Source organism: Parasteatoda tepidariorum, chromosome 1 (assembly GCF_982258835.1).
Source record: "Parasteatoda tepidariorum strain Cologne lab strain chromosome 1, Ptep-v5.0, whole genome shotgun sequence".
Lineage (NCBI taxonomy): Eukaryota > Metazoa > Arthropoda > Arachnida > Araneae > Theridiidae > Parasteatoda > Parasteatoda tepidariorum.
Window position 1 is genome coordinate 82,399,571 of NC_141755.1, and position 26,974 is coordinate 82,426,544.

Consider the following 26,974-nt stretch of genomic DNA (forward strand, 5'->3'; position numbering starts at 1 on the left):
TCAGTATTGTTCAATGCTTAAAGTTTAATATTCAAGAAATTTAAACTTAACTATTTAGGTGGATGTGGCATGTAATGCCTACCATCAAGAAGGTGAGGATGAAGACGATGATGACAGTGACGATGTCACTGAAGTGGATGATGGTGTTTCTCCTAAAGAAGTTGGACATAACATATACATTTTGTGTCATCAATTGGCTCAGCACAATAAAGATTTAGCTAATATGCTGAAGCCTAATCTAGCTGATCCTGACTCTAAGATGAATCAAGCCTTACAGTATTATGCTAGCCACACTGCTCAAATTGAGGTATCAAAATTTCTGACTGCATAGATATGTTTTAATTGCTCTCAAATTATATTTTGAAAAATCTTTTTGAATAAATTATATTCTCCTTTTTTTTTATTTATATTCCTATTTTGTTAGAAAGATATTTAAGCCATGGAGAACATTTTTCTAGTGTTGTGGATAGTTTCTACAACATTAGAGAAAGATAAGCTGATGTATTCAGATAATATAAAACAGAAATTTATTTTTAAGATGATGTCTCTAGATTTTCCCTCAAATTTCATTATAAAATATATAATTTAAAACCAACTTATAAGTTAAACTATTATAAAATCTATCTCAATAGTGCATGAAACTCTCATAGTGTGTAGCTTTTTTTTAAATTACTTAAAGGTGCTTATTTTCGATTTTCGTTTTTTAAAAAAGCCCTTAAAGGTGCTTTTTTCATTGGGCGTTTTTAAAAAGTGCTTAATTTTTCCTTTTCGAAAATGGGATTTTTTTTTCTTTACTGTGTCAATATTTGCCACGTAATAAGCAAAATACGCTTTTCGCATTGTTCCATTTAACGTTTTCACAATTCATTCAATCACAATCTATTTCGGCGACTTGTCGGTCCGTGTTGTAAAAGAGCGCCGGTCATTTTGCATGTTAAATTAAATCCTTGAAAGTCCAGCTGGGGGTTTTGGTAAGATTCTTGCACTCTCATGGGCAACTCTGCTGCATTTTACAAGATATTCTCAATTTTAGGCTTAATTTTCCAACGTCTGATATCGAACTGAAAAATTTCATCTTTTTATAATGGCTAATATAATCAAGAAAAGAGTTCTTAGTCAGAAACTAGTTATTTTATCATGATCATATAATGACTTTGAAAAATTATTTTGCATTTTGTTAATGTACATAGTGCTTAAAAATATTTTTTGAGTACTTAAAAGGTGCTTATTTTTTGTTGAAAGATTTGGCTAGGCACCCTGACTCTGCTTTTGTGCACAAAACAATTCTTACAAACTAGTTTCTACAATGTTAATGAAATATACCCCCCATTTTATGTGAAGTTTCTGATTCCTCTTCAAATAATGTTTCCATAAACAGTCATTTTTAGAAGTTAAGCTTAGGCTTGTGTGTATCTGAAAGTCCACATAATACAGAAATCATGCAATTTCAATAATACTGAAAAAATTTTCAATTTAAAAATATTAATCTTTTAGTAGTCTGTTACTATTGCTACTAGTAAAAGAAAATGTGATTTTATTCTAGTGACACTAGGTGATCTCTACTCAAATAGAGGAAGAAATTAGTAATGAACCTGTTGCTCATTTATTTGGTAATGATGATAAATGTGTTCGATTATGGTAGTCAAAAAGGGAATTATTGTTGAAATCCCACTTAGCAAAAACGTGTTTAAGAGCTAGTAGTGTTACCCCGACCTTCTGTTTATAAAAGAGAGAGAGAGAGGTAAATGCTTTTTTCCTTTGTGACCTTGAAAAGAACTCCACGTTCCTTGCCAAGTTTCAAGGTGGGTGGCGAGTGGTTACTAATAAAGGCACAGGTTTCAAATAAAATTTTCAAAAATTAAAACTTTTAAACACGCCACTTGTAATATGCCATAATAGGCACCACTACAGTTGCCAATCCTAAGCCTGAAAAAGTGTGGCACCAAGTCACTGAAAAACATCCTCATAGTGATTTTTTTAAAAGTTTAATTATCCAAATTTTTAGTTCTGGAACGGTTTGCTTCTGATTTGCCCGAATAATTGCCACTCTACTGTATATGATAATAATTTATTTGAATTATTTCAACATCTTAAAAATTTTAAAAAGATTTCATATGATGTTTTTTTTTAAACTTAGTAATATTTTGTTGTTATGAATGATTTTTTTTTATAGCTAAGATTTTTTTAAAAATGTTATTGAGCTATATTTTTAAATAATTTTATCTAGATTGTTCGAAATGACCGTACAATGGAGCAGATTGTTTTTCCAGTGCCTCAAATTTGTGAGTTTTTAACTAGGGAGTCAAAGATGCAAGTATACTTCAAAGCTGAAAGAGATGAACAAGGAAGCAAAGTAAGAGAATTTTATTCTTAATGAATATGTACTGCTCCCTTTATACCTACATTTTATGAGACACCCTATACATTTCAAAAGTTTTTTTTTACTTATATTGATCCAGAGAAGATAATGCGGGTGAATCAAAACTGGCATTGGGCCTCGGAATATAATTGTGTGTAAAAATTGAACAAAAAATCTGTAGCTTCACACAATCAGTGAAAATTTAGTGGTCTAATAAGACCACTTTGGTATTCACTTAGTGGTCCAAAAATTTAATATGGTCATATGGTAAAAATTGATGGTAATATGGTAAAAATTTAACTTCACAATTACATAATTCATGTTATGGTACACAACAAAAAAATTATTTATTGCCATCTATAACACCCTAAAACTAATTTGGTTCATTACCAATAGATTAAACATTAGGATTTATTAATATCAATTGAAAAAAAAAAGTAAAATAATATTAATAAATAGATTTAAGATAGAGATTAAAATGCTGTGACCAAATAAATAAATAATTGGGGAAAACAGAGAAAGAAAGAACCAACAAAATATTGTATTAAAAATTAATTATCTAAAAATTTTTGAAATTTTAAATAGTCAATTCATAAAGAGCAAAAAATATTATTTCATTGAAGAGCAATTATACTATCCGTACATGAATGCAAAACACAGCCCAACATGTAAATCAGAAATTTCAACATTTAATTTTAAATATTTAATACACTTTCAGTTATCTCATTTGAATAATAAGTATTTGAATTCCATACCTTGCGTTGAGCAATAAAATTAGTAAAAAGAAAAATTTATCTGTATGTAATTTGATACAAAAAGCTATTTTTTGTTACGATTTTGTAAATTTCAAATGTATTTCAAGAGTTGAAATTTGTCGCCATGCTGGCGTGAACTCTAAAAATCTGTAATAACAAAAATATTTTGACCAAAATTATAGTTAAAAAGAGAGGATTGAATTAAGTTGTGTACTTCTGCAAATTATTGATATTCTTAGCAAATTCTGTTTATTAGAATTACTCTTTTAAATGACATTTTCTAAGATTTAATCATTTTAAATGATTGTTCATGTTTAAACCCTGCATTTAGCAATGATTATTTACTCCTTAATATATTTTCTCCTAGGTTTCTGATTTCTTTGAAAGAACTGATGATTTATTTAATGAAATGAAATGGCAAAAGAAATTAAGAGGTATTAACAAGTTAACTACTTATTCTGAATTGCATTTCTTTTTAGTAATGTCTTATATGCTTATAATATCCTAATTAAAATATTAATGTCTGTTTTCGTTGATGTTCATTGTGTTCTATAACTAAAACTATTTTATTTATCATAATTTTCTTTCCAAAAATTCAAGAAACTCTTTAAATTTTTACAATTTAAATTATATTATTTTTAAAAATGACTCAGCTTAAACATATCGGAGTGCAAAATTCCTTTCTGCCTAAAACGTTCTAAAATACGTTACTGAAAACAATGATAATCGGAAAAAATATTATTCTTAAATTTTTCAGTTTTTCCGGATAAGCCAACTGTAAAATGTCAAAATGATATAAATAACTATTTCAGAATGATATAAATAACTATATCCCTAAGCAAAATTCAAACTACGTAGCCAAGATATCTCTAACCTGAACCTCACATCTAGGATTTTAGGTTAAATTTTTTATTTCTGTTTTCTTGATAGTTTCTTTTTTTTTTTTTTTGTATTTAACAGCACAATACCATTTTAAAAAACAAATGAAGGCTTTGTTAGATAAGAAAAAATAGCACTTGATAATTCTTAGAACTTTGTCAGAACTAAAAGGCAATAAAGTTGTGGGATTTGTGGTTTTGAGTTAGTAATTTTAAACAAGACATTTATCTGTTTTAATATTTTTAATTTTATTGCAGTTTAAGCTAATGAAAATTGATTTGGATGATGTTTAAAAAATTCTTTTTAGATTAATTGGACAAAAAATAATTACACTTATCAAAAATCTAAAACCTGACAACCGTTTAAAAACCTTCCAAAAACTGGTGATAATTTTGTCTTAGAAAATTTATGGAGAATCTAAAATACCACATGCTTTATATCTTGAATTCTGATTATATTCTTTATATTATATCTGAATTGAATTCTGATTCTATTAGGTTATTTCTGAAAATTAAATAAAGATGATTAAAAGTAAATTAAGAATTTTCCTCTTCTATTTCCCACCGTCAACAGTTGAGTTTTTTGAGAACACAGAGGCCTATTTAATGTGTTAGTTCAAAACAGAACCTTTTTGTTGTTATATTCTATCGAATAACAATGTTTGATCAGTATAAACAATTGAATTTATATGAATTATATTAATTTTAAAGCAAGCACTTTCTTATTTAGGTCAACCTTTGCTTTTTTGGGTCAGTCGTCACATGTCTATGTGGAGTACAATCGCCTTCAACTTAGCTGTGTTAGTTAATGTGATAGTTGCAATTTTTTATCCTTTTCCTGATTTTTCGGGTAAGTTTGTTTATTTTAATTATCAGATGTTTGTGTGCTATTTATTATGACATTTTATCTTTTGAAAATTCATTTAATAAACATATTTTCATAGGAAAAATTGATCCTCGCATATCTGGTTTAATATGGACTGTTATGTTTGCATCATTGGCTGCAGTTATTACCGTGCCGGGAACTACTGTCATTCGCGCTTATGTGTTTTCAACAATTCTGCGCATGATTTATTCTGTAGGACTTCAACCTACACTATGGATGCTTGGTACCATAAATGTAAAAAAAAACTATCTTTATAACCTATTTATTTTTAAGTTTTTTTAGTTCTTAATTTTTGCCTTATTCATGTGCAATGGGCAAAAATGTGAACTCTTTGAATAACTTTTGGTCTATTAATTAAATTTTCACAGACAAAGACTCAATCGTCATTATTCAAGTCTAAATATGCTAACTAATTAGTGCAAACAATGTTTTTTTAGGTTATAAAATCAAACATAAAAACATACATCTACTGAATAAACTTACTTTTGCTTAGATGAATTTGGATTATTGACCCTTAAAGTATGGGGTGCAGCCGCAATCTACTAAACTAATGGCCACAACCTATAAAATAGGTTTTCCAGATTACTGCCATTTGTTTAGTCAGTTAGATTCCATTTGTTTAGTCAAGAAAACAGTCTAAATTTTGGATCCCGTAATAATAATGTTAATTTCACTCTTTGCATATTTAGCCAAGTCTCAAGAGCTTTTTTAAGCTAATTAAAAAATTTCTGTACACAATTACAAAGTTTGTTTATCCAAAAAATAATTTCATGTGAAGACGTGAATTTGTACGAAATTCGAACAAAATTACTTGAATCGTTTCGAAATTATCAAATTTTAAAAAGTTGTATTTTTACAATTCATTTATGGCCAACTACTCTGCCAATTTTGCTCTAAGTTTGTGTTTTATCATTTAAAAGTAATGTCATTAAAATTGTATGCCTTGCAATTTAAATATTTTTAGACAGCTAATAAATAAATAATAAGTACAAAAAAAATTCTTTTTTTTTCCTGGAATTATCTTAAGGTAAATGAATTTCATAATAGTGTGTTAAAATGTTTTGATTTGTAGAAAAACTTCTTGAAGCAACTGCTATAAGTGAAATTATCATCAAGGGTTCTACTACTACATCTTGAGTAAACAATTGGGATTATATTTTACCCTACTTAAGCATAAAAAGTGGTAAAAAAAAAAGAATGTTTCTTCAAAGAAAGTAGGTATCTGTGTCGGATTTAGCAACTTAAAATGTTGTATGCACTAAATAAATAGCATATCTACGGTTAGGCACTTGAACCAATAAAGTACGATTTTGACCGAATAAATCAAAATCTGATCATTAAGATTAAAAGTTATTAAGTGTGTTTGCTCTTTTTGTGCTTTATACAAAAATAATATTAGCAATTTCAGCATTACAAAATTACATTAAACAAAAATAGATGTTATATTTATTTATTTAGAAGTAGATTGATTGATCCTTGCATGTGGATTTTTTTTAAAATGCCAAAGTCTAGTGAAATTTAACGCAAACCCTCGTATCTTGCTGAAAAATAAATTGGATTCAAGTCTAGTGAATAAGTTGGTCATTCTTGTGCTGTTAAGAAGTTATTTAAAAGTGCTTTACACCAATCTTAAGTGACATAAATGCAGTTTAAATTTGGATTTGCCAGATTTTGATGCAAATTTAATAATAGTTATTCTTTAAGTGTTATGGCTTTGAGCAAAATAGTACTGAATTTTAATATTTTACTTCGCTTTTTTTAAACTTAATTTGCATATTTTAATTCCTTCCAATTTGCTTATTTTCTGTCAAGTTTGTCTATAATAATAATAATATTTTACTATATTTTTCATCCAGTCTGCTTATTTATCTGTGTTTTTGATGATTACTTATTGTTTTTATTATATTAAATATAGGTAGTAATTACAGCTGTATTCTATTATATTTTTAATACAGTCTGCTTATTTATCTGTGTTTTAGATAAGTACTTATTGTTGTTATTATTTTAAATATCGGTAGTAATTACAGCTGTATTCTATTATATTTTTAATACAGTCTGCTTATTTGTCTGTGTTTTAGATTAATACTTATTGTTGTTATTATTTTAAATATAGGTAGTAATTACAGCTGTTCATTTGGTTAGTATCATGGGCAATCATGGGACATTCACAAAAAGTTTCAGACAAATACTTACAGATTTTGAACTGTTATATCATATGGTTTATCTAATATTTTGTATATTGGGACTGTGTGCTCATCCTTTCTTCTATAGTGTTCTGGTAGGTATTTTTTACTTTAGCATTTGTGGATGTGTTGAACATTTATATATTTTTTTTCTTAATTTTATGTATTTATTTGTTTTTATTCTAGCTTTTAGATGTTGTCTATCAGGAGGAAACCCTGAAAAATGTCATTAAATCAGTTACAAGAAATGGCCGTTCCATCATTTTAACAGCTGTTTTGGCTCTCATCTTAGTTTATCTGTTTTCAATTATTGGTTATCTGTTTTTCCGAGATGATTTTCTCATGGAAGTGGACAGCCATGTGCAATCCAAACTGCCAGGTATTTATTCATTATTTTTCAATGTAGCTTTTTTGTGTAATATAAGCTTACATTGGTCTTTAAAATATGGCATATAACTGCCTAAGTAAAAAGACACTAAAAACTTTTTTTTCTAAGATATTTTTTTTACTAGTTTTATATTTTGAGAATACAAAACATAATTGTAGTAGTATTATAACAAGAATAATATTTAGAGAGTGAAACTTAACTTTGCAGACACTCTAAGAATGTTTGCATTTTTTTGGCATGTCAGGGGTCTGTTTAGAAGAAAGTTGGGTCCATTAACGGACCTTTCACAAGATATCTTTCCGTAAAAACGGACCCTTCATAAAATAATTTATCTTTTAATTGGACCCTCCACAAATTTGTTTTGTTCTTCATTGTTGTTTTGTTAATTGAATGAACCCTTCCCGGGGGTGAAAAAAAGAAAGACGGTTCGAAACGAGCTAAGTTTTCCAAGTTTCCCTAAGTTTAAATTCCAAAATGTAGTATTCTAAGAAAATATTTCTACTTTTACAAACATCGTGTGCACATTCTTATTGATATTAAATGATAAGTTTTTTTTTTTGTAAATAAATAATTGATCAATTTATGATTCATATCAATTAATTGTTCATAAAATTAATTAATAGATTATTATGTGATAACAATTAATTTCTGGCAATTTTTTAAATAAAATATGATAAATTTAGGAATTGTTTAAGTTTACTTAATGCGTAACACATTAAAAGTGGTACATGACTAAGTTGTGTTATTTAAAATATGTCAATTGAAATTATTTAAAATCTGAGTGATTTTGTTTCCATTATTTGTCCGAAATGAATATTCTGTGTTGAGCAGTATAGGTTAAATACCAAATATTTGTATGTTGCATCTCTAATTTAGTAGCAGCAATTGTCGAGCAGAATCTTGTATCTATTTACAATTTAAAAACTTCTTGAAAAGGTTTTTAACAATTTTTGCAACAACAGGATCCTATTTGCACAAATTCCCAAAGGCAGGACCCTAGTTGAAAGTATGTGACTTGACGCTTATTTTATACTCACAAATTATGAGTAATTTTTTCACTATTTTGCGAAAACAGGACCTTTCATAAAATGTCTGGAAAAAAATTTTTTTTTTCAAAGATATTTTTCTTGCGCATCAGAGAGGAAACAAATCATGGTTTTTCTATTCTCATTTGATATTTTTAAAAAAAGGCTGGCTTCAGCTAGAATTTCAAATTAATAATACAAAATAAGAAATTCAGAAATTGCGAAAGTTTAAAAGATAGTTCACTCTAGAAATGATGTTCTTTCTTTCATTTTTTTTTTCTTTAAAGAACACCATATTTTATATACACTTGTTTGAGTATCTCCTTTTTTATTGAGTCGTATCCACATGGTTCGTGATCTTTACTGCATGGATTTTACGATTTTTAATTTATTGTCGTTTAACTTATATTTACGAATTTTAATTTGTGTAATGATTTACAAAATTTGAAAGAGGAAATAATTAGTTCATTTTTCCACCTTCAAAATGTGAGAATATCGCTTATAGCATTAGAATTAAAAAAATATTACTTTTGCAGTTATACATTTTTATTCTATAACTTTCTTATGTAAACATAACGTTTCTGTTATTTTAAATTAGTAATTGTTATAATTAAAAATATCTTAAAGCAAAATAATAGTGTTGCTGAAAGCCTGAGAAAATTTTGCCATGAAGTGTTTATCTTTGTTCAATTTTAATCAAAGGAAGCTTTTTAAATCAGTTCAATAGTGCTGAGGTTTGCAATCATGCATTCAACTGTTGTTTATTGTTTAAAATAGCTGCTATTGGTGTGGAAGATGATTCTGAATCTATGCCATCCCAGCCTTACCAAGTGCCAATTCCTAAAGATGAACATTGTTATGCAAAGGATTCTAATTGTGCTAATAAACCTGAAAATATGTATAGACCTCCTGTTGAAAATTCTACTTTAAATGAAAGCGGTAAGTGGTAATTTATTTACTCTCGTGTTTTTTATTACTATTTGGATAATTGAAAGAAGAATCACTCACTTGTTTTGCTAAGTTCTCTTTTAACATTCTTAAATAAATGAATTCCTGTTTTTGTTAAAAAGAAATTTTACCTTTGTATACTTATGTAAAAATAAATACTGCTTGAATATCATTGTGTGCTTGAGTATCATTACTGCTTGAGTATCATTATTATCATGCAAATACTGCTTGAGTATCATTATTACTGACTATTTTGACAAACATTAAAGATTAACACTTAATTATTATTAAAAAAATTTCTAGCTGTAAAACTTCTAAGTTTTGAACTATATATTTTCGATTAAAGTAAAAACATTTTTGAATTGAGACACAAAACATAGATAATCTGTTTGCTGTGCATTGTTTGACGGAAAGTTATTTTGTTTCAGAAAAGAATATGTCTTTAGTATTAAAAAATGCAACTGAAGAAGAAGATGATGAGGATGACACTACTACAGAAAGAGCCTGCGATTCTCTGTTAATGTGTATTGTTACAACACTAAATCAAGGTTTGCGAAATGGAGGTGGCATAGGAGATGTTCTTAGAGCACCCAGCGCAAAGGTAAGCTCAAACTATTTAAATAAATTAAGTAGTTTAATGACATTTCTCTTTTAGCCTTATAGACTTTCACTGAATAGTGAGAAACAATGTTGTGATATTTGCTAGACCTAAGTCTGTAAATACTTTATTCATTTGTTTGTATTTATAAAATTTGTTATGCATCTTAAATGGTTATTGTCTAGAAAAAAAAATTTGTGACTTTTAATTCTTGACACCCTGAGGAGTTGTTTACCTTTGTGGATAAACCCAGGTGCCATCCTATAAAGTCACCATAGTAATATTTCCCTTTTTGGGTCATCAGGCTTAGTTTATAGCATAATTTGATTTTAATATCTTGAGTGCATAGTAATATTTTTAAGTTTGGAATAGTATTGTCAGGGTATCCAGGGGAAAAATCATGAATTTCAGTATTGAACAAAATTTGTCATGAAATGTCATGATTTTAACTAATTTTTTTAAAAAATCGTAAAAAGTCATGGATTTAGGTCGCCGAAAAATCTTATTTTTAAAATGGAATCACATCCCCCCTCCCTTCCCAATTTAATGGTCTTCCGAATATCTGAATTTGTAGCAAAATCCCCACCCACAGTCATATTTGATTAAAATATAAAATGTTTTTATCATGTTCTTTAAAATTTATGGTGTTCTTTAAAAAAATGAAGAAAAAAGAACATCATTTCTAGAGCGAATTGTCTTTTAAACTTCTGTGATTTCGGAATTTTTGTTATTATATATACTTTTTGTTTTATCCATTTAAAATTTTAGCTGAAGCAAGCCAGTCATTGGCGAATTTTTTTATTCCGAAATGAGAACGGAAAAGTCAGGAGTATTTCTTTCTTTTCCGATGAACAAGAAAAGTATCTTCAGAATGTAAATCTGCAGAAAAAAAAGAAAAAATTTGCTTTTGTATTTTTTTCAGCTATTTTATTGCTTCAACTCTTTCTTTACTCTATTTTTTAAATTTAAAATCTATAAACATGAAGATGCGGAGTATAACAGTTTTGTTTATACCTATCATTTATGTCATTGTAATGCTTTTTTAAATTTATTGTTGTGTTTTTGTTGGAGAAAATAATAACTTCCTTAAGTCGTGAAAAATTCTTGGAATTAGTTGTGAATTTGAAAATCTAAAATGTAGCAGATACCCTGAAGTTTTCTGATTTTTTTTTTCTCTTAAATTTCCTTAAAGTTATCTTCTCAATACTTAGTAAGAAGATTTTGTTTTCATTGAAGGTAAAGTTATTTAAAGGGAGTTTTGAATACTTAATTTTAAATATTTTGTTGTACTATTTTATTCCTACCAAATTTTAGAGACAATTATTTATTTTTAAATAAACTAGCCTATATTTGGTATTTTTTAATGGTAAACTTTTTTTCAGGAACCTCTATTTGTTGCCAGAGTGATATATGATTTGTTGTTCTTCTTTGTGGTCATCATTATTGTTTTAAATCTAATTTTTGGTGTGATCATTGATACTTTTGCTGATTTAAGAAGTGAAAAACAGCAAAAAGAAGAAATTCTTAAAAATACATGTTTTATTTGTGGTGAGTTTGAAGTTAAATTCCCTTTAATAGTTTTTCTAAATTATAAGCAGGTCTTTCTCAAAAAAAAAAATTTTTTTTTGACAAATAAATGAATATTTAAATTTTGATTTTGTAAAAAGTGCTCTTTTTGATAAAAAATTTTATTATTGCAGTTAAGACAATGTTGTTAATTAAAATGAAAATCAATGTTTTTATGTTAAGAGCCATACAAATATTATTTCAAACTTTAGAAGAGGGGATAGTCTGAACAATGCTTAAGCAAAACAAAAAATTATCTGAACGAAAAAAATTTCTGGTAAATTGTGAATTGCATTTGAAAAACAATGTACATTTTAGAGAGAAAATGAATTATGTATTGATAAATATATAATTGTTCCATTTTAAGATAATGTTGTGAAACAAAATAGAAAAATCAGTAAAATCTTATTAAAATAAAATTCAAGCACTTCATTATGTAAAAGGCCATTCAAATATTTCTTAAGCACAGAGGGGAGAAAGTTTAGCAAAATTTAAATAAGACACTAAATTCTCTTTACCAGACAAAAAAAGATGATTTCCTTCCTTTTTTCAAAACTATTAGTGAGGTACACAGTTTCCAACTTGCGTTGCTTCAAATTCTCACTTAAAACAGGATCAGTGGTGTTCGAAGAAACGGCTCAGTTTCCTTTTGAAAGCCATCTCACAGCTGTATGTAGGAGTAGGAATTAGAAATCTTCATCATTTTCATGGCAAAGTTCTCGGAACAAGCGGTTATTAGGAGAATTAGCTTTTATTTTATTAATGCCAGAAATAACCAATTTTTCGCAGCCAAAAGTTGACGATGAATGACGTAATGAATGGTGAGATAACTTCCGGTGCTTCTTTTTTAAGGTGACCCAGAAACCCAGTATGACAACCAGACATGGTTGGAGCACCATCTGTTGCACAAGCACTTGGATTTGTGAGGGGAATTTCCTTTTCCTCAAAATAATCTTTGACCAATTTAAAAATTGACGATCCTTTTGTGTCTGTGTTCAAAGTTCTTGTAAACAACATTTCCTCGTTAATCTCGAGATTAACGAGGAAATGTTGTTTACATGCTACATAACGAGGAAATGTTGCTTACGTGGGATTCATAAATGAGAGCAAGGATCGTTACTCTCATTTATGAATCTCACGTGAGCTAAAACAGTTTGTTATCTATCACATTTGATTCATCAATCTGCAACGCAAATTTACCTTCTTTCAAAAATTTGATGAGTTTTGATTCAACGTCGGTGGCCATCTCATCAATACACCTGGAAATAGTATTATTGCTCAGAGGAACAAAGTGACTTATCAGATTTCTGCCTGCGATACCAAAACGTATGACGAAAACGATCCTGCACTTGAATTTTTTTCTATTCTTAACTATCACAATTCTTTGTCTACACCAGAACCATAAGTTTCATATATATTTTCAATTTCAATCTCAAATAGCTTTAGTTATTAATATTATGAGCAATTTTTGTCTTTTGAATACTCGTCGCCCCCCTAAGGATTATCGCCCCCTTGAGAATCTCTATCGCCCCCAGGTTGGGAACCACTGGTCTAAAGGTATGCAGGGGTGATTGCATTCCAGAGATACCCCGAAATTTTTGGTTTTCCGTATCATTCTTCCGGGTCTAAAAACTAGAAGCAAGACATGCGATTTTTGCCAAATATTGTAGATCTCGAGACCATCTCTCATCGGGAACTCCCGTGAATCAAAAACTTATAATCGATCAAAATTTTGAAGCTTTTTCTAAATCCCGTTAACGAGATGTTTACATGCATTATTTTGCCAATTATGTCTTTCGTGATTATTTCACCAATTTCATTATTTTGGTTTTGCAGATTTTTGCCATTTTGAATATTTAGAACTGTACCAGGATGACCAATATTACTATTCTTATTCACCCGATTTTTAATATCAAACATCGATTTTTGTATTTACTTGATTGAAAAGCTATGCGTTACAATTCATATTCATGTGATTTAGAAATCGTACATCGCAATTCATATTCACATGGTTTAAAAATCCAATATTCTGATTTTTATGTTTTTAAAACCAAATATCACGATTAATATTCACGCTAGTTTAAAACCTAAGGCCGCAATTCATATTCACGCATCTTTAAAATCTAATATTGCAATTCGTATTCACGCGTTTGTAATATCAAGCATAAATTTTGGCATATATACGTGATTTAAAAACTGCTCCTTGCAATTCGTATTCACACGATCTAATAATTATGCACAGTGATTTGTATTTGTTCGATTTAAAAATGTAATATAGCGGTTTTTTTAAGAAGTAAGTTTTTTATTGAATTAGTTACTCTAAAGGTGTGATAGTCTGCATTACCAGGTAATTTTATTATAAATGTTAGTTCAAAAAGTTATGTTAAATATGAAACGTGTATGGTATAAAAATAAATACCTGGGTATGTGTTTTGCTTATTTTTTTTAATTAAGAAAAAAAATCAAAAATCACCTAAAATATATTTTTAAATTTTATAAAAACCCTTATTATAATTGTTAAAAATCTGAGATTATTTTAAAAAGATACATATAATGCAATAATGATTTTAGAATGTATAAACAGTGCTTATTGTTTTAAAAGAAATATACAATGCAATAAGGACTCTAGAATGTAGAAACAGTTCTTATTATTTCAAAAAGGAATATACAGTGTAATAATGGCTCCAGAATATAGAAACAATGATTTTTAGTTTGTTACCATCCACAGCAATTAAGTAAAAAGGCATTTTTACCTGTAAGTTTAAAATAAATACTATGTAACTGCATTTGCAATTTCTGCGGGAGTTGTTAAATTTTATTAATTATAATTTAATAAAGGAGCAGAAGCATTTTTAATCACTATTTTTTTTGAGGAAATTGTACCATTTATAATTTATAAAGTGTATAGTATAGTAGAACAATAATCTGACATCTATTTCAAAGTACATTAAAAGCATTCCACCTTTCCAAGTTTCACTGTCATTGTAGCTGATTTATCCGAATTACTGTTTTGGCGACTAATCCAAAATTTGGTGGCTAGAAAATTACGATTAAAAAGTTAAGAAAAATGTATCTTTTTCATGATTTTATTTTGTTGATTCTGATAATGAAAAAAAAAAATTTTTTTTTATATATATATTTTACTATGGCCATTACTCATAATGATTCTTCTACTCATAGTTTAATGTTTATATACCAAAGAAAAAACCATTTTAAATAGACCCCTCATTATCTAACGATTTTGATATTTCAATATACCCATGGTTTTGTGGGGGTAAAATTATCAGAGTTCTATTGTATATGCAATTTACAATTACAAATAATCTTTTAATTCTTACTTTTTAACAAAAATATTATTTTTACAGAATTCACTTTATTGTAGTTGAGCTGAAATATGTCAATAAGTTTTTTTATTTTATAATTAGTACTTTAATTTGCATCCCTTTTATTTACAGGTTTGGATAGAGCTTCATTTGATAATAAAACAGTATCATTTGAAGAGCATATACGATGTGAACATAATATGTGGCATTATTTGTATTTCATAGTTCTTGTAATTGTAAAAGATCCAACAGAGTTTACTGGGCCTGAAAGTTATGTTGCATCTATGATAAAGGTATTTGCTAATTACAATATCTCGGAAAGTTTTGCATCAGTTTTTAATAAATTTAACAATTTAATAAATGGAAATGATTGCTATCAGGTACCATCATACTCTTAAAAACATTCCAATGTAAAGTCAGAACTTTTACTCCTGAATAATTTTGTAAATAGCTATTAAAGAAATCATTATTAACACAAAGGAAAATGTTTGCAGCCTTTAAACATGTTTGTACTGAGTTTCTAACATATTTGTACTTAATTGGGCTCTATTCTTATAAATTGTACTGATCCTATTCTTCTAAAGAAATAAAATTAAAATATAAGCCTTTAAACTGAACGCATATTATTTTACACATTGTGTAATTTATTTCTCTATAAACAGAAAAAATTATGTTGATAAGAAAAGCATTTATGTAGTTAATTCTTAAGAATAATACTTATTCATATTTAACTTTCTTCTATTTTCATTTTATAACCATCGTTGAACAGCCAACCCAATTATGAGCTTACGACTATTAATATTCTACTTAGCCTTGTTATTTTGAACTGAATTCAGAAGACAAGGGAACTCCTGGATTGAGTATTGTGAGAAATTTTGCCTTTATAGAGAACTACTTGATGTAAATAAACCGCATTTGCATAACATGGAGAAGGAAGCCACAAAAACCTTCCACGGTTAGCCTGGCGGCAAGGGTACTCTAACCCAGGATCCGTCTGCCACAGAGGATATTTTACAACAGCACTGTGGTCTGTGCGGAGTTCATTTTGACCAGCCATCCCTGGGAATTTAACCGTAGTCACCTCATTAGGAGGCGAGTGCTCTATCCTCTGAGCCACCACTGCTCTTATTTTCCTTTTATAAATAAGTGTTAACAACTTATTATTGCTCTAAAACTTAGAAAATATAATTGCCCATTTACGATCTTTGAATTAGAGGTTTTTATAATGTATAAAAGAGCAAAATAATTTGTAATATTTGTTTATGCTTTGAAAGAAGTTAATCACAATAAAGTGCGGTCTTTTAAGTCATACTTTATTTGTTAAATCATTTGGTAATGATTTCAATGTAATTAATCCCTGAAAACTTCCTATTTTTCTGTACCAAAATGTTTATTTGATTTGGAAACTTACTTTAAAATATGGAGACAAAAAGTATTGTTAAAAATTATCTTAAAATCAAATATATTTCACTACAATCCCAAAAGGCAATCAGAAAATGACAAAAATCATTACTTTCACATTATGTCAAAACTTACCAGCTATTCTCAAACTTTTATTTTTAAAATGCCCTCAAAACTATCAACATCTGTCAAGGTAGATAGATTAAACAAGAAATTTAAGAGCAAATTATAATTTGAAAAAATTATAAATGTTGCTGAAGAAGACTTTCTATGTTTATTTTCATTGTTTGTGATAAATATTTGTGACGATTGTTTCTAAATATTAGTATGGCTTTTTGGTAACCCTCCTATTCATTTTTATATATTTTTAATAAAGATTTTCGTATTTTTAAATTAACAGCAATGAATAGGACAAGTTGATTATAGTTCAGCAGAAAACCTTACTAGAGTAATTGTTTTGGTACAGTGTAGGAAGAGTTATTTCTAAAATATTCACAGTCACTGCATAAATTTATATTGTATGACATATCATTTTATTTATTCATTTATCTTTCCTGATTCTAATTCAAATAATAGGACCGTAATCTTGATTGGTTTCCACGAATGCGTGCTATGTCTCTGGCTGCTGATGAAGCGGAAGGAGAACAAAATGAACTTCGTACTTTGCAAGTTCAACTAGAAAATACTCAGAAATTAGTGTCTACATTATCTCATCAGTTGGCTGAATTAAAGGATCAAGTAAGTACAGGGTGATTCGAAAGTAACAACTCATTTCTACGAAAAAGAACTTTAGTTACACAAACACAAATTGTTAGTCAAAATTTCATCCCATGCCCCTAACAATTCATCGGAGTTTAACATGGCTAATGAAATACATGCTCTAGCAAACGAAATGTGATTTCATCTATAGTAGTAGCCCTTGAATATGCTAGTTAGGGAAGAGCATGTACAAAACAAAGCTACGAATTTAAACAAAGTCGTGCAAAAGATCAGAATGCAGAAATAATATTTTTAGAGTCAATACAAGTCAACCAGACTGGAGATTTTAAATTTCTCTCATGCCTGCCAGCCGTGTAGCTGAAACCCTCCAGTTATTTTTCATCTAAGTTTACTTTTTATTCCTTAAAAACAAACAAATAAATGGAGGTAAATTGCTAGGGCTCTTTTTTTTAAAAAAAAAATCTTTAAAGTTGTGCCTAATTAAAATTAAAAAGAACAAAATTGAGAAAACTCTAAAGAACAAAAGTAAATTTTTTTTTCTGTTACTTGATTACAGGCTTAACTGCATTGGGATTTGTTCAATTGTTTTAGTATCATTGTATATAATTCAACTTTAATTTTAACAACATAAAGATTTTATGTGTAATTTTTACAATAATCTCCGGCTGTTACTGTTGAGGTCGCAAACAAATTTAGATTTATGAAGATAGTGCTGCTGATTCATCCAGTAAATCCTGCTACTGGGCCTGCCTATAATAAATGTCCAGACAACTTAGAGCTCTCTTTAAGATAAGACTCATCCATAACAGAATCTCTCCAGCATAATATAAAATTAGGGACAAAGAGATGTTAAATCTAAATAACTGTCCTGGGAAACAATCCTGCCCTGTCTCTCATGGTGGCCACCCACCTTGAAAACCTGGAATTATCTGGGAATTTTTTTATAGTGGAAAAAAACAGGAAAAATCTGGGAAATTTGGACAAAAACTTGGAAAAATTAAGGATTTTTAATGAAAAGCTGGAATTTTTTCTTTGATTTTTCCTAATTTTACTAATTTAAATTATTTACTAATTTTCTTAATTAAAATTATTTTGCCATCTGTTATACCCATTTTTAGACGAAAATTTCTTGCCAAACGGTTGAAATATTATCAACTTAGCAATACTTCGCTTGCATCAAAATTTAGTCCATTATAACCTTGTTAAACTAAATTGCTGCATGAAACTCCTATGGTTTCTTAAAAAATAGAGAACCTTTCCAGGTCACCTCATTCCCATGAGGTGACCTGGCTTGCACTCTATCCCCTGAGTCAAAGATGATAAAATATCATTAAAGTAAAATTCTTTATAATATTGACACTTTTCTTGTGCCCATCCTACACTTTATGTGGAAAAAAAAACACTTTGACCTGGAACTTTTAGGATTTTTACCAGGAAAACCTGGAAAAATCAGGGAAATTTGAAACCTGATTTGAATGGCCACCCTTCTCTAAATAAAAAACTGTACACAGCATGTTGTCTGGGGCAGCTGGAACACCTGTGGTGATCTTGACCTTATACACAAAGGATTAAATTTAGCCTACAAAAAACTCCAAAGGCAATAAGGTTGAAGGATCTGTTGATCAAAATCACTTATGACCTTCCCCTGACTAGGAAATTTCTGTTCACTCACAATGTAGATGTGCCTCATCCTCTTGGAAGATAACAATAAAGGTTGGAAAAAGAAGTTTGTTTGTTTATTTCCAAATGAGTTGTTCTTTCTGGAAGAACATATAGATAAATAAAAAACTACTAATTTATGTGTCATTTTCATATCCATTTATTATATTAGTTTAGATTGAATGACATGTTCTCGTGATATCTTTTAGAAAGTTTGATTGATGTATTTTAATTTTATATGCATTTTATGTGATTAAATATTTTAATTAATGCTTGAAAATTTACAGATGACTGAGCAACGAAAACAGAAACAAAGATTAGGTCTTCTTGGAGCGCCATCTGTTCCTGGAGCTTTCCATCAAACTTCTACTTCAAGTTCTGTTGCTGTGTAGTTAGTTTATGAAATAGTGTAAGTATCTTATATTTTGTAATATACAGTTTTTAATTTCTAATATTTTTTTTTTTATTTTTTTGTTAATAATCCCATATATTCTATATGTGGAAGAGTCTTTGTTTCTGGTTACAGAATATTTATTTTTAAAAAATTTGAAATTGAGTAATAAAATTTTTAATTGATCACTGATTTATCGCCTATCTATTGATAAAAATCTTTTTGATCTGTAGTCATGTTTAATATAGGTACAAATATGCGGCTGCACAGCTTAGATTAACTTACAGCTTTCAGTAATCCACAATGAGGCATCGAACCTAGGGACTAGTAACAATGGTGTACTTTTACAGTGGATTTGATGTCCACTGTAAAACCATTGAACAGGATCATGGGGATTCATGGTCCTGTTGAATAGGAAGTTTTCACTTATAAAAAATCATGTTCACCTTAATTATTTAATTGCAATCACCCATTTGAGTAAAACTTTTTTGATATGCTGATTTCATCATAAATTCATGTAGATTTGTCTATCCTTTCTTCAGAAATAATTTCTAGAAAATATTTTAGTTCCTGATGTTTTTAAATCAACATAAAATATCAATTAATGTCTTGAAAATTAATAAAGCTACAATAAGTATAAAAAGTTATGTTCTTACTGCAAAAGTATTTGCGACACAATCGAAGGATATTATTAAACACATTAATTTATTTAAAATATTTGAAAATTATGGTTAGAACACATTTTTGTCAGCACAATTTGTAACAGATTGCTGTTCATTTCCTGCAAGTTTGCTTGAATACAGAAAGTCTGTTGTTGTTTTCAAGGCTTCAAGACCGTCCCCAAATGTTGGAACTGGTTGTGTTCACCTTATCCATCTGGATCACTTTGCTCGGGAGAGTAACTAGTTACAAAAATGGGTATTATTAACATTAAAAGAATGGCATAGCGAAGCTATTAAAACAAGACCATATATAGTAGCGATGGATTGTTGTTTAGCTGTGTTAGTATTTGAACATGCTTTTTTTTTTTGACACTCAATTTGTAAGAATTTTACCATAAATTCATTTCATTTTGTGCATCACTGCTGAAGATTTCTACATGGTTTTTAACTTCACTCATTGAAAAAAACTATTTGGATTTTTGAGGTTATACTGTATTAAAAAAGTTCTTAATTTTGGGATACATTTTTATTTTTCAGTACTTCCATAGAATGCTCAACTTGTTTGGGGATAAATCACTACTTTGGCAGTCAGGTGTAAGTTAAAGGCATCTGTGTGTATGTGGTTGAATACATGAGGACCAGAAACTGATTTTAAAAACTGTATAGTTATGTTTTAAGAATAAAGAATTTTGAAATTTTTACACGTTATATAACAATTGGATTTTACGAAAGGGAAGCAATATTTGTGTAAAGATATGTTTGAGTCTGCCGGCAGACATTTATATTCAATAAAATTCAACTCCTGTTACTGTTTTTACTTTATAGAAGCTTTCAAATTGATGTTCGAATTTCTATTGATATTTTATAAATTCTTTTGTACATAACTTCTGTTGCTAGTCAAGTTGTTACATTGTTTACCATCTAAAAGTATGTATACTGCATAAATTATACCTATATATATTTACATGTATCGTTATAAATATGTTTATCTAATTTTTAATACTTAATATAAGTAGTGCTTGAAATTTTTTTAAGGTTTAAAATTTTATTTATGTTGGCATTATAGCATGCTTTGTTCTAAGTGTAAAATGTCTTAGGCATGCTCTGAATTTGTTGTTTTATTTTATATATATTGGTTTAAAATATCGTTGTTCTTGAATTTTTTTAAAATGCTTTTTATTTTTATCAAGCTTTTTTTTATAAGATCTGAGACTCCTTTAGTGTAAAAAGTTTAATTAAGTTTGTAATTCTTCTTTTCTTTAAAATCTAAAACTTTATATTTCAGTATGCGCTTCAATACAAATATTCTTAATTAGTCTAAGTTGCATAGTTGTTATAAAGTTCATAGTACATGTAGAACTAGAAGTCTTAGCTCTTTCTTTTTTTGTTTCTGCTTAAAGCTGTGTTTGTAATTACTTTACAAACAAACCTCTAACTATTTACCATCTTTTGCATTTTTTTACAAAATATTTTTCCTGTAAATGTGAAATTCACTAGTTATTTGTACTTGAGATCTCTTTAACTATGTAAATATTTATAAATATGAAATTTTTATTCTCAACATCTTCTAGTTGAAAACAAATACAACTTCTAAGGATTTTAATAAAAAGCAGTTTTATCTTATTTATTTTATTATTAATGGAGCTTGGTTGTACTTTGTTTGCTTTTAAGCATTATGATTCTTTTTTTTATGTTATGACATTTTTAAACAAAATCACGATAATGAAAAATATTGAATTTTGCTAATTACTTTAATAGCTTGTATACTTATTCATATAAGGTTAAAATTGCCTTTAAAAGCATGTTTTTACACAAAAATGCCAAATTTTAAAAAAAAATACCACAGTCTTCCAAAGATGAATTAAAACAACGGAATCAAAGCTCCATTGTGCGAATTGCACATAATTGGCCTAAATGTTCTTTATATAAGCAATAAAATGTAATGATCAATTGGTGTAAATGTTAAAGAAAAATTGTTCTAGTGTTAGTTTGTTTTTATATTTATATCATTTTTGTGATATAAAATACAAAACGCTTTCATTTTTAATTTAACAAAGTTTGAGTTTCGATTTAATACTTCATAAAAATTCTTATAATAGTTTAAACAATTTATTTTGAAATCCTCAGTGAAATTACTCTACAAATTATAATCATTTTGAAAACAGATCAAGATTACTTACAAAAATAACCTAGTAAAAAATCAAGCTTAGTCGACAGGTTTATAAGAAAATAATCTTGTTCTTTGACTAATTAATACGATACATTTTCTGAAATAAATAAGTGCAACTTAATAAACACTTTATATACGTTAATTAAAATAATGTTTACATTTGTACCACACTTTGTTGTCTCTCCAAAACTGGAGTAATCCTTAATCTATAAGACAATAATTTAATTACCTAGATATTCGTCTGGGCAAATTTTAAATTTATAATTGTGCTCAAATATGAACTTAAAGAGTTGAAAAATTAAAAAATAATTTATATGTTATTTTATAATTTTTATTTTGTCTTGGTGATCTTTTTTTTTTTTAGTAAAAAAAATTTACCCATCAAGTTTTTAGTATAATGCTCAAAATCTTCCTTTAAAGAAGTGATTTCCACACCTAAGGACTTCTATATGCCTTACTAAATGGTGGACCATATGCAATAAATAGAACAAACACCTATATAAGCCTAGGTCTACTGAGTATTAATTAAAAGAATGAATGTTATAGTTGCATTAGCCTATTTATTTATGAAAGTAATCAAAATGTAATAATGAAATAAATGTAATAATAAGTATGGAATATAAAATATTACTATTGCTTTTCCTCTAATGTATAATCAGGAAACATTAGTTTCTGAAATGGGACTGTTTTAAAGGCATCAATTAACAGGAAATTCTATTATTCATTAAATAATTTTTTTTTTGAACTATTTACAACGCATATATAAAGCAAGTAGAGAGTGCCAAACTTATTGGGACTCTAATTTTCACCTTCATGACTCTCTTAATCTTGCATTTTTTTAAAAAATTTTTTTTCAATCTGTAACTGAAAAAAAAAACTAATCTCAATAATGTATATAAATTCAATAAACTGTTTTGATGTTTATTCTTGATAACATTTGCAGACAACATGAATTTTAAGGTGGATTAGGATGGTTTTAGGTTGAGAATACTTACCTTTTAAAGAACAACAAATATTGGAACTGGAATTTAAAACATTTCATAAGATTATTAAAAGTGTGTAACATACTTCCATCTCAATTCTTGTTCAGTTTAATTTGTGTTCATATGATATATTAAATATGTAAAATCTGGGATGCATCATATCATTTATGACAATTGCTCAAAAATTACTTCTGTTATGAATTTCTTAAGTTTTTTTCTGAAACAAAGTATATTTATTTTCTTATAACTTTTTTTTTATTTTGTAAGAACTGATACTTTTTTTTATTTTTGTAAAAACTAATACTTTTTTTATTTTTGTAAAAACTAATGCTTTTTTCTGCTATTTTTAGTTTTTTTTTTCACTTCTTTTTTTTTTCAAATATTTTTGTATAGTTTTGAAATTCTATTAAGCATTAGTTTAATTACTTTAATAACTGATATTAGCTATAATAATACACATTTTACAAATTTATAAATGTTGTGTGATATTATTAGTAATCTTTTTGAAATGAAAAACAACTCTGTAGTAATTAAGTGCCAAAATGTTCTTACTGTTAGTGTTTGAATGGTGAATATGTCAATTTTATAGTGAATTCAGTGCATTAAATAATTACTCATTGTTTAATTAAATGAAAGAAATTGTAGCAGTTTAATAGTTTTTGTTTACGTTTTTATCAAATTCAATGCATTTAATAACAATTGCTTCATTAAATAAATAAAAAAAATTAGTAATTCATAGTTTTTGTTTGTATTTGTAATCTTGTTATTAAACTGTCTTGTTAATAAATGACAAAAAAAAGTATACAAATTTTATAATATTACTATGAGAATTTTAATATTGTTGCATTGTAACATTGTTGTAATCGTAAACCCAGAAGTGTGTATTTTAGCTTTCATAATAATTTCGGTGCTTGAGAAATAAGTCGCTGTCATTTAAATTAAGAAGTTATTGACATTCATCTTTTAATTGAAACTTGATGTAAAATGTTTTGAAAATTGTTATCTCTTCAACATTGAATAGTTTGTTTGTACTAAATTGTTCTTATGTGCAAAGCTCTGATAATTGATACTGCTTGTTCTTAAAATAAAGAGATTCAAACATTTTTTACAATTTAGTGTTTATTTTGCCTTTGAATAATATTTAAGTTGAAATTTACCTATTTTATTTCAAAAGGTTAAAAGAAAAAGAATACATGTAATTTATAATTTATTTTATTAACAGTGCTCAGTTAAAAAAAAAACTTTTAAATACTATTATTTCTGATAGGATAAAATAAAAATGCTCCAAACTTTTGTAACAATTTGAGTAAATTGTGACACAATCAATTTACACAAGAGCAGAATCGTGAATGAGATGATTTATTTCAAAAAAATAAATGCTTGATTTACAGATCATGAAAGGTTTTTTTAACAATCAAATATATGATGCACTAGTATTTCTAAAAACTTATGTATTCATGATGTAATTATCAATTCACAAGATCAACCATGGAAATTTTTCTTGCTATAGTTAAGTCAAATTTATTATTCACTGAATGGGAATTAATTTTTACTACTCAATTCGATAGTTTCACCCACTTGTTTTTACATATTTTGTTTTTAATCAATGTGCAAAAATAGGTAGTATAGTTTTTATTTCCAATATAACTTTGTCCAATGACTGATATTATTAAATGAACTGATTTTAATTAAATAATATAATTCGAATGTAGTAATTCAATTATAATTCTACATCTCAATTATAATTCTAAATCTCTTTCTTGCTTTCAAATATTCTTCAGGTTTATGCAGAGAGCATATGGGGCCTTTACTGCCCTTTGGTTTCAGTGTATGCATTTTTTTACATTTTTTGCTTTACCTGCATCCAAATAAAGGAATTGAATTCATTGTTTTGTGGATGTTGAGGTTGCTTATTTTTAATTGTTGGACTTATGTAGGTGGGCTTAAGACACACAAGTGGGCCACAAAAATTTCCGTATCCAGTATTGTATTTTTTGAAATATGTATGGAATATTTTTAAGTGCAATTCAAATTAAGATTAAGGGATATGTACTTTAATTTTTTATAGTGATATTGTTTTACTATTTACAAATCCTATGTATGCCTTATTCATTTGTATAAAATTTTTAAACCCTTTGTTTATGTCCCAAAAATATTAAGCAAGGTAATCTTATCAGCAGTTCTGTGGGTTTGCGTGGATGTGCATATTTTAAGAAATACTGTTTCACACCATTCAACTCAGGCATCAGCTTGTAATTAGGAGCTAACTTTTAGTTTAGAAAGTGCCCTCAGCTGCATTTAAAATGATATGAAGTAAAGTAAATTATGATTGAAAATACATGTGTATGTAAGTATACATTCGCATATAAATAAGTTAGCTAGATCAGTGTTTCCCAAACTTATGACTTTGTGTACCCTTTCTGAATTTTTCGTAACACGGTGTACCACTAATAAAAAAACTAATGGATTTTTTACTATTAAAAAATAGCACATAAGTTAAAAATCACACCTGGCTGTTGACACTAATAACTGTTAACTCTGCAAAAAATAGAAAAATACGTAATTGTAAATTTTCATGTCTAGCTTTGTTTTTAAATTAAAAATTTTTTGAAAAATTTTTGTTTATAGCAAGATATTTCACATAAGAACACGTACAACCGCTAAGCTGCTCCCGTACCCCTGGGGGCACGCGTACCACACTTTGGGAAACACTGCGCTTGATGATACTTTGAAGAAATTTCAATACTATTTTTGAATGTTAGATTTAAATGGTTGTCATGTTATCAGGTAAAGGCAGTATTTGTGCAGAATTGATTTGTTTGGTTACTGCTGATGATGTGTGAAAACTGTTATGAATGAATTAATATTTAACCCTTTAATGGTCAATCTTGTAGAAAATCGCATTTTAACCTTCATTTTTAGTATCAAAAAGAATTTTACTGCGTTCAAATGTAGGGAAACATTCAAAGGGTTAAACAGATTTAGATTAAACCTTTTGATATTTTTTTGTAACAAGTAGTTTTAACAATGAACTGATTTTGATTTTAATATAATGAATTATATATTTATATATAGGTTTCAGCTTGAGCATGTTAGATTACATGCTCAAGCTCAAAAAAGAACAAATCAATTAAATGTGAACAAATCAAAAGTAATTCTAATTATTTATTACAGGTGTAGTTTTTACTGAAGTGAAACCAATTTTATTATAGTTATTATGCATGTGTTGGCTTTCAATTAGAAAAAAGGATGCAGTTTTTTACTGAAATGAAAGTTGGAATGTTGGTATCGACTTTCATTAAAAAAAATTAAATTTTTTTTATTCAGAATGGGAAAGTTGTACCAAACCGAAGATGTCTCATAACATCAAAATTTCAATGAAGTACTGTTTATATATACAATATATATATTCTTGCTAAAAAACTTATCTTATAAACTATTTTATAATTTGATGGATAATTTCTATTTTCAATTTAAAAATTTGTTATCGAATTCAATGAAATTTTAATATTAACGTAAAAATCCTTTAGTAACTTGCAGGGTGCGTAGCGTTTTAAAAAAGTGCTTAAAGGTGCTTATTTTCGTTTTTTAAAAGCTCTTAAAGGTGCTTTTTTTCATTGGGTGTTTTTAAAAAGTGCTTAATTTTCCCTTTTTCAAAATGAGATTTTTCCTTTACTATGTTGATTTTCGCTTCGAATTATGCAAAACGACACAGTTCACATTGTTCTATCCAACGTTTTCATAATTAATTCAACCCCAATCTATTTCGGCGTATAGTCAGTCCGTAGCGTATGAAAACGTCATTCGTTTTCATACGCTAAATTTCATGATTTTTGACAATTGTCAAAAACAAACAAAAGGTTTTTTTTTTTAGACATGACGGTTAAAACAAAATAAAACCGTCGATTGTCAAAAACTTTCCAACCCTGCCGGATGATATTTTTTTAAAGTGCTTAAAAATATTTTTTGAGTTCTTGAAAAGTGCTTAAATCGTGCTTATTTTTTGTTGAATAATTTGGCTACGCACCCTGACTTGTTTTAAGTGACTGTGCGCATTACAATTATAAATTATCATGGCA

General features: G+C 27.9%; 1 protein-coding gene across 6 annotated transcripts in view; it reads left to right on the forward strand.

The window, feature by feature from the left end:
- Positions 1–24,006, forward strand: part of Itpr (Inositol 1,4,5,-trisphosphate receptor) — a 102,612-nt gene extending 78,606 nt beyond the window's left edge. For all 6 annotated transcript variants that reach the window (XM_043040886.3, XM_087167753.1, XM_087167749.1 and 3 more), the window contains 14 exons: positions 59–307; positions 2,228–2,353; positions 3,482–3,548; positions 4,723–4,842; positions 4,937–5,112; positions 6,992–7,156; positions 7,248–7,440; positions 9,252–9,413; positions 9,851–10,023; positions 11,403–11,568; positions 15,042–15,202; positions 16,887–17,048; positions 18,977–19,098; positions 20,280–24,006. In XM_043040886.3, coding sequence (XP_042896820.2) covers positions 59–307; positions 2,228–2,353; positions 3,482–3,548; positions 4,723–4,842; positions 4,937–5,112; positions 6,992–7,156; positions 7,248–7,440; positions 9,252–9,413; positions 9,851–10,023; positions 11,403–11,568; positions 15,042–15,202; positions 16,887–17,048; positions 18,977–19,081 — 2,025 coding nt within the window. In that variant the 3' untranslated portion in view covers positions 19,082–19,098; positions 20,280–24,006. The remainder of the gene's footprint in view (positions 1–58; positions 308–2,227; positions 2,354–3,481; positions 3,549–4,722; positions 4,843–4,936; positions 5,113–6,991; positions 7,157–7,247; positions 7,441–9,251; positions 9,414–9,850; positions 10,024–11,402; positions 11,569–15,041; positions 15,203–16,886; positions 17,049–18,976; positions 19,099–20,279) is intronic.
- Positions 24,007–26,974: the final 2,968 nt, after the last annotated feature.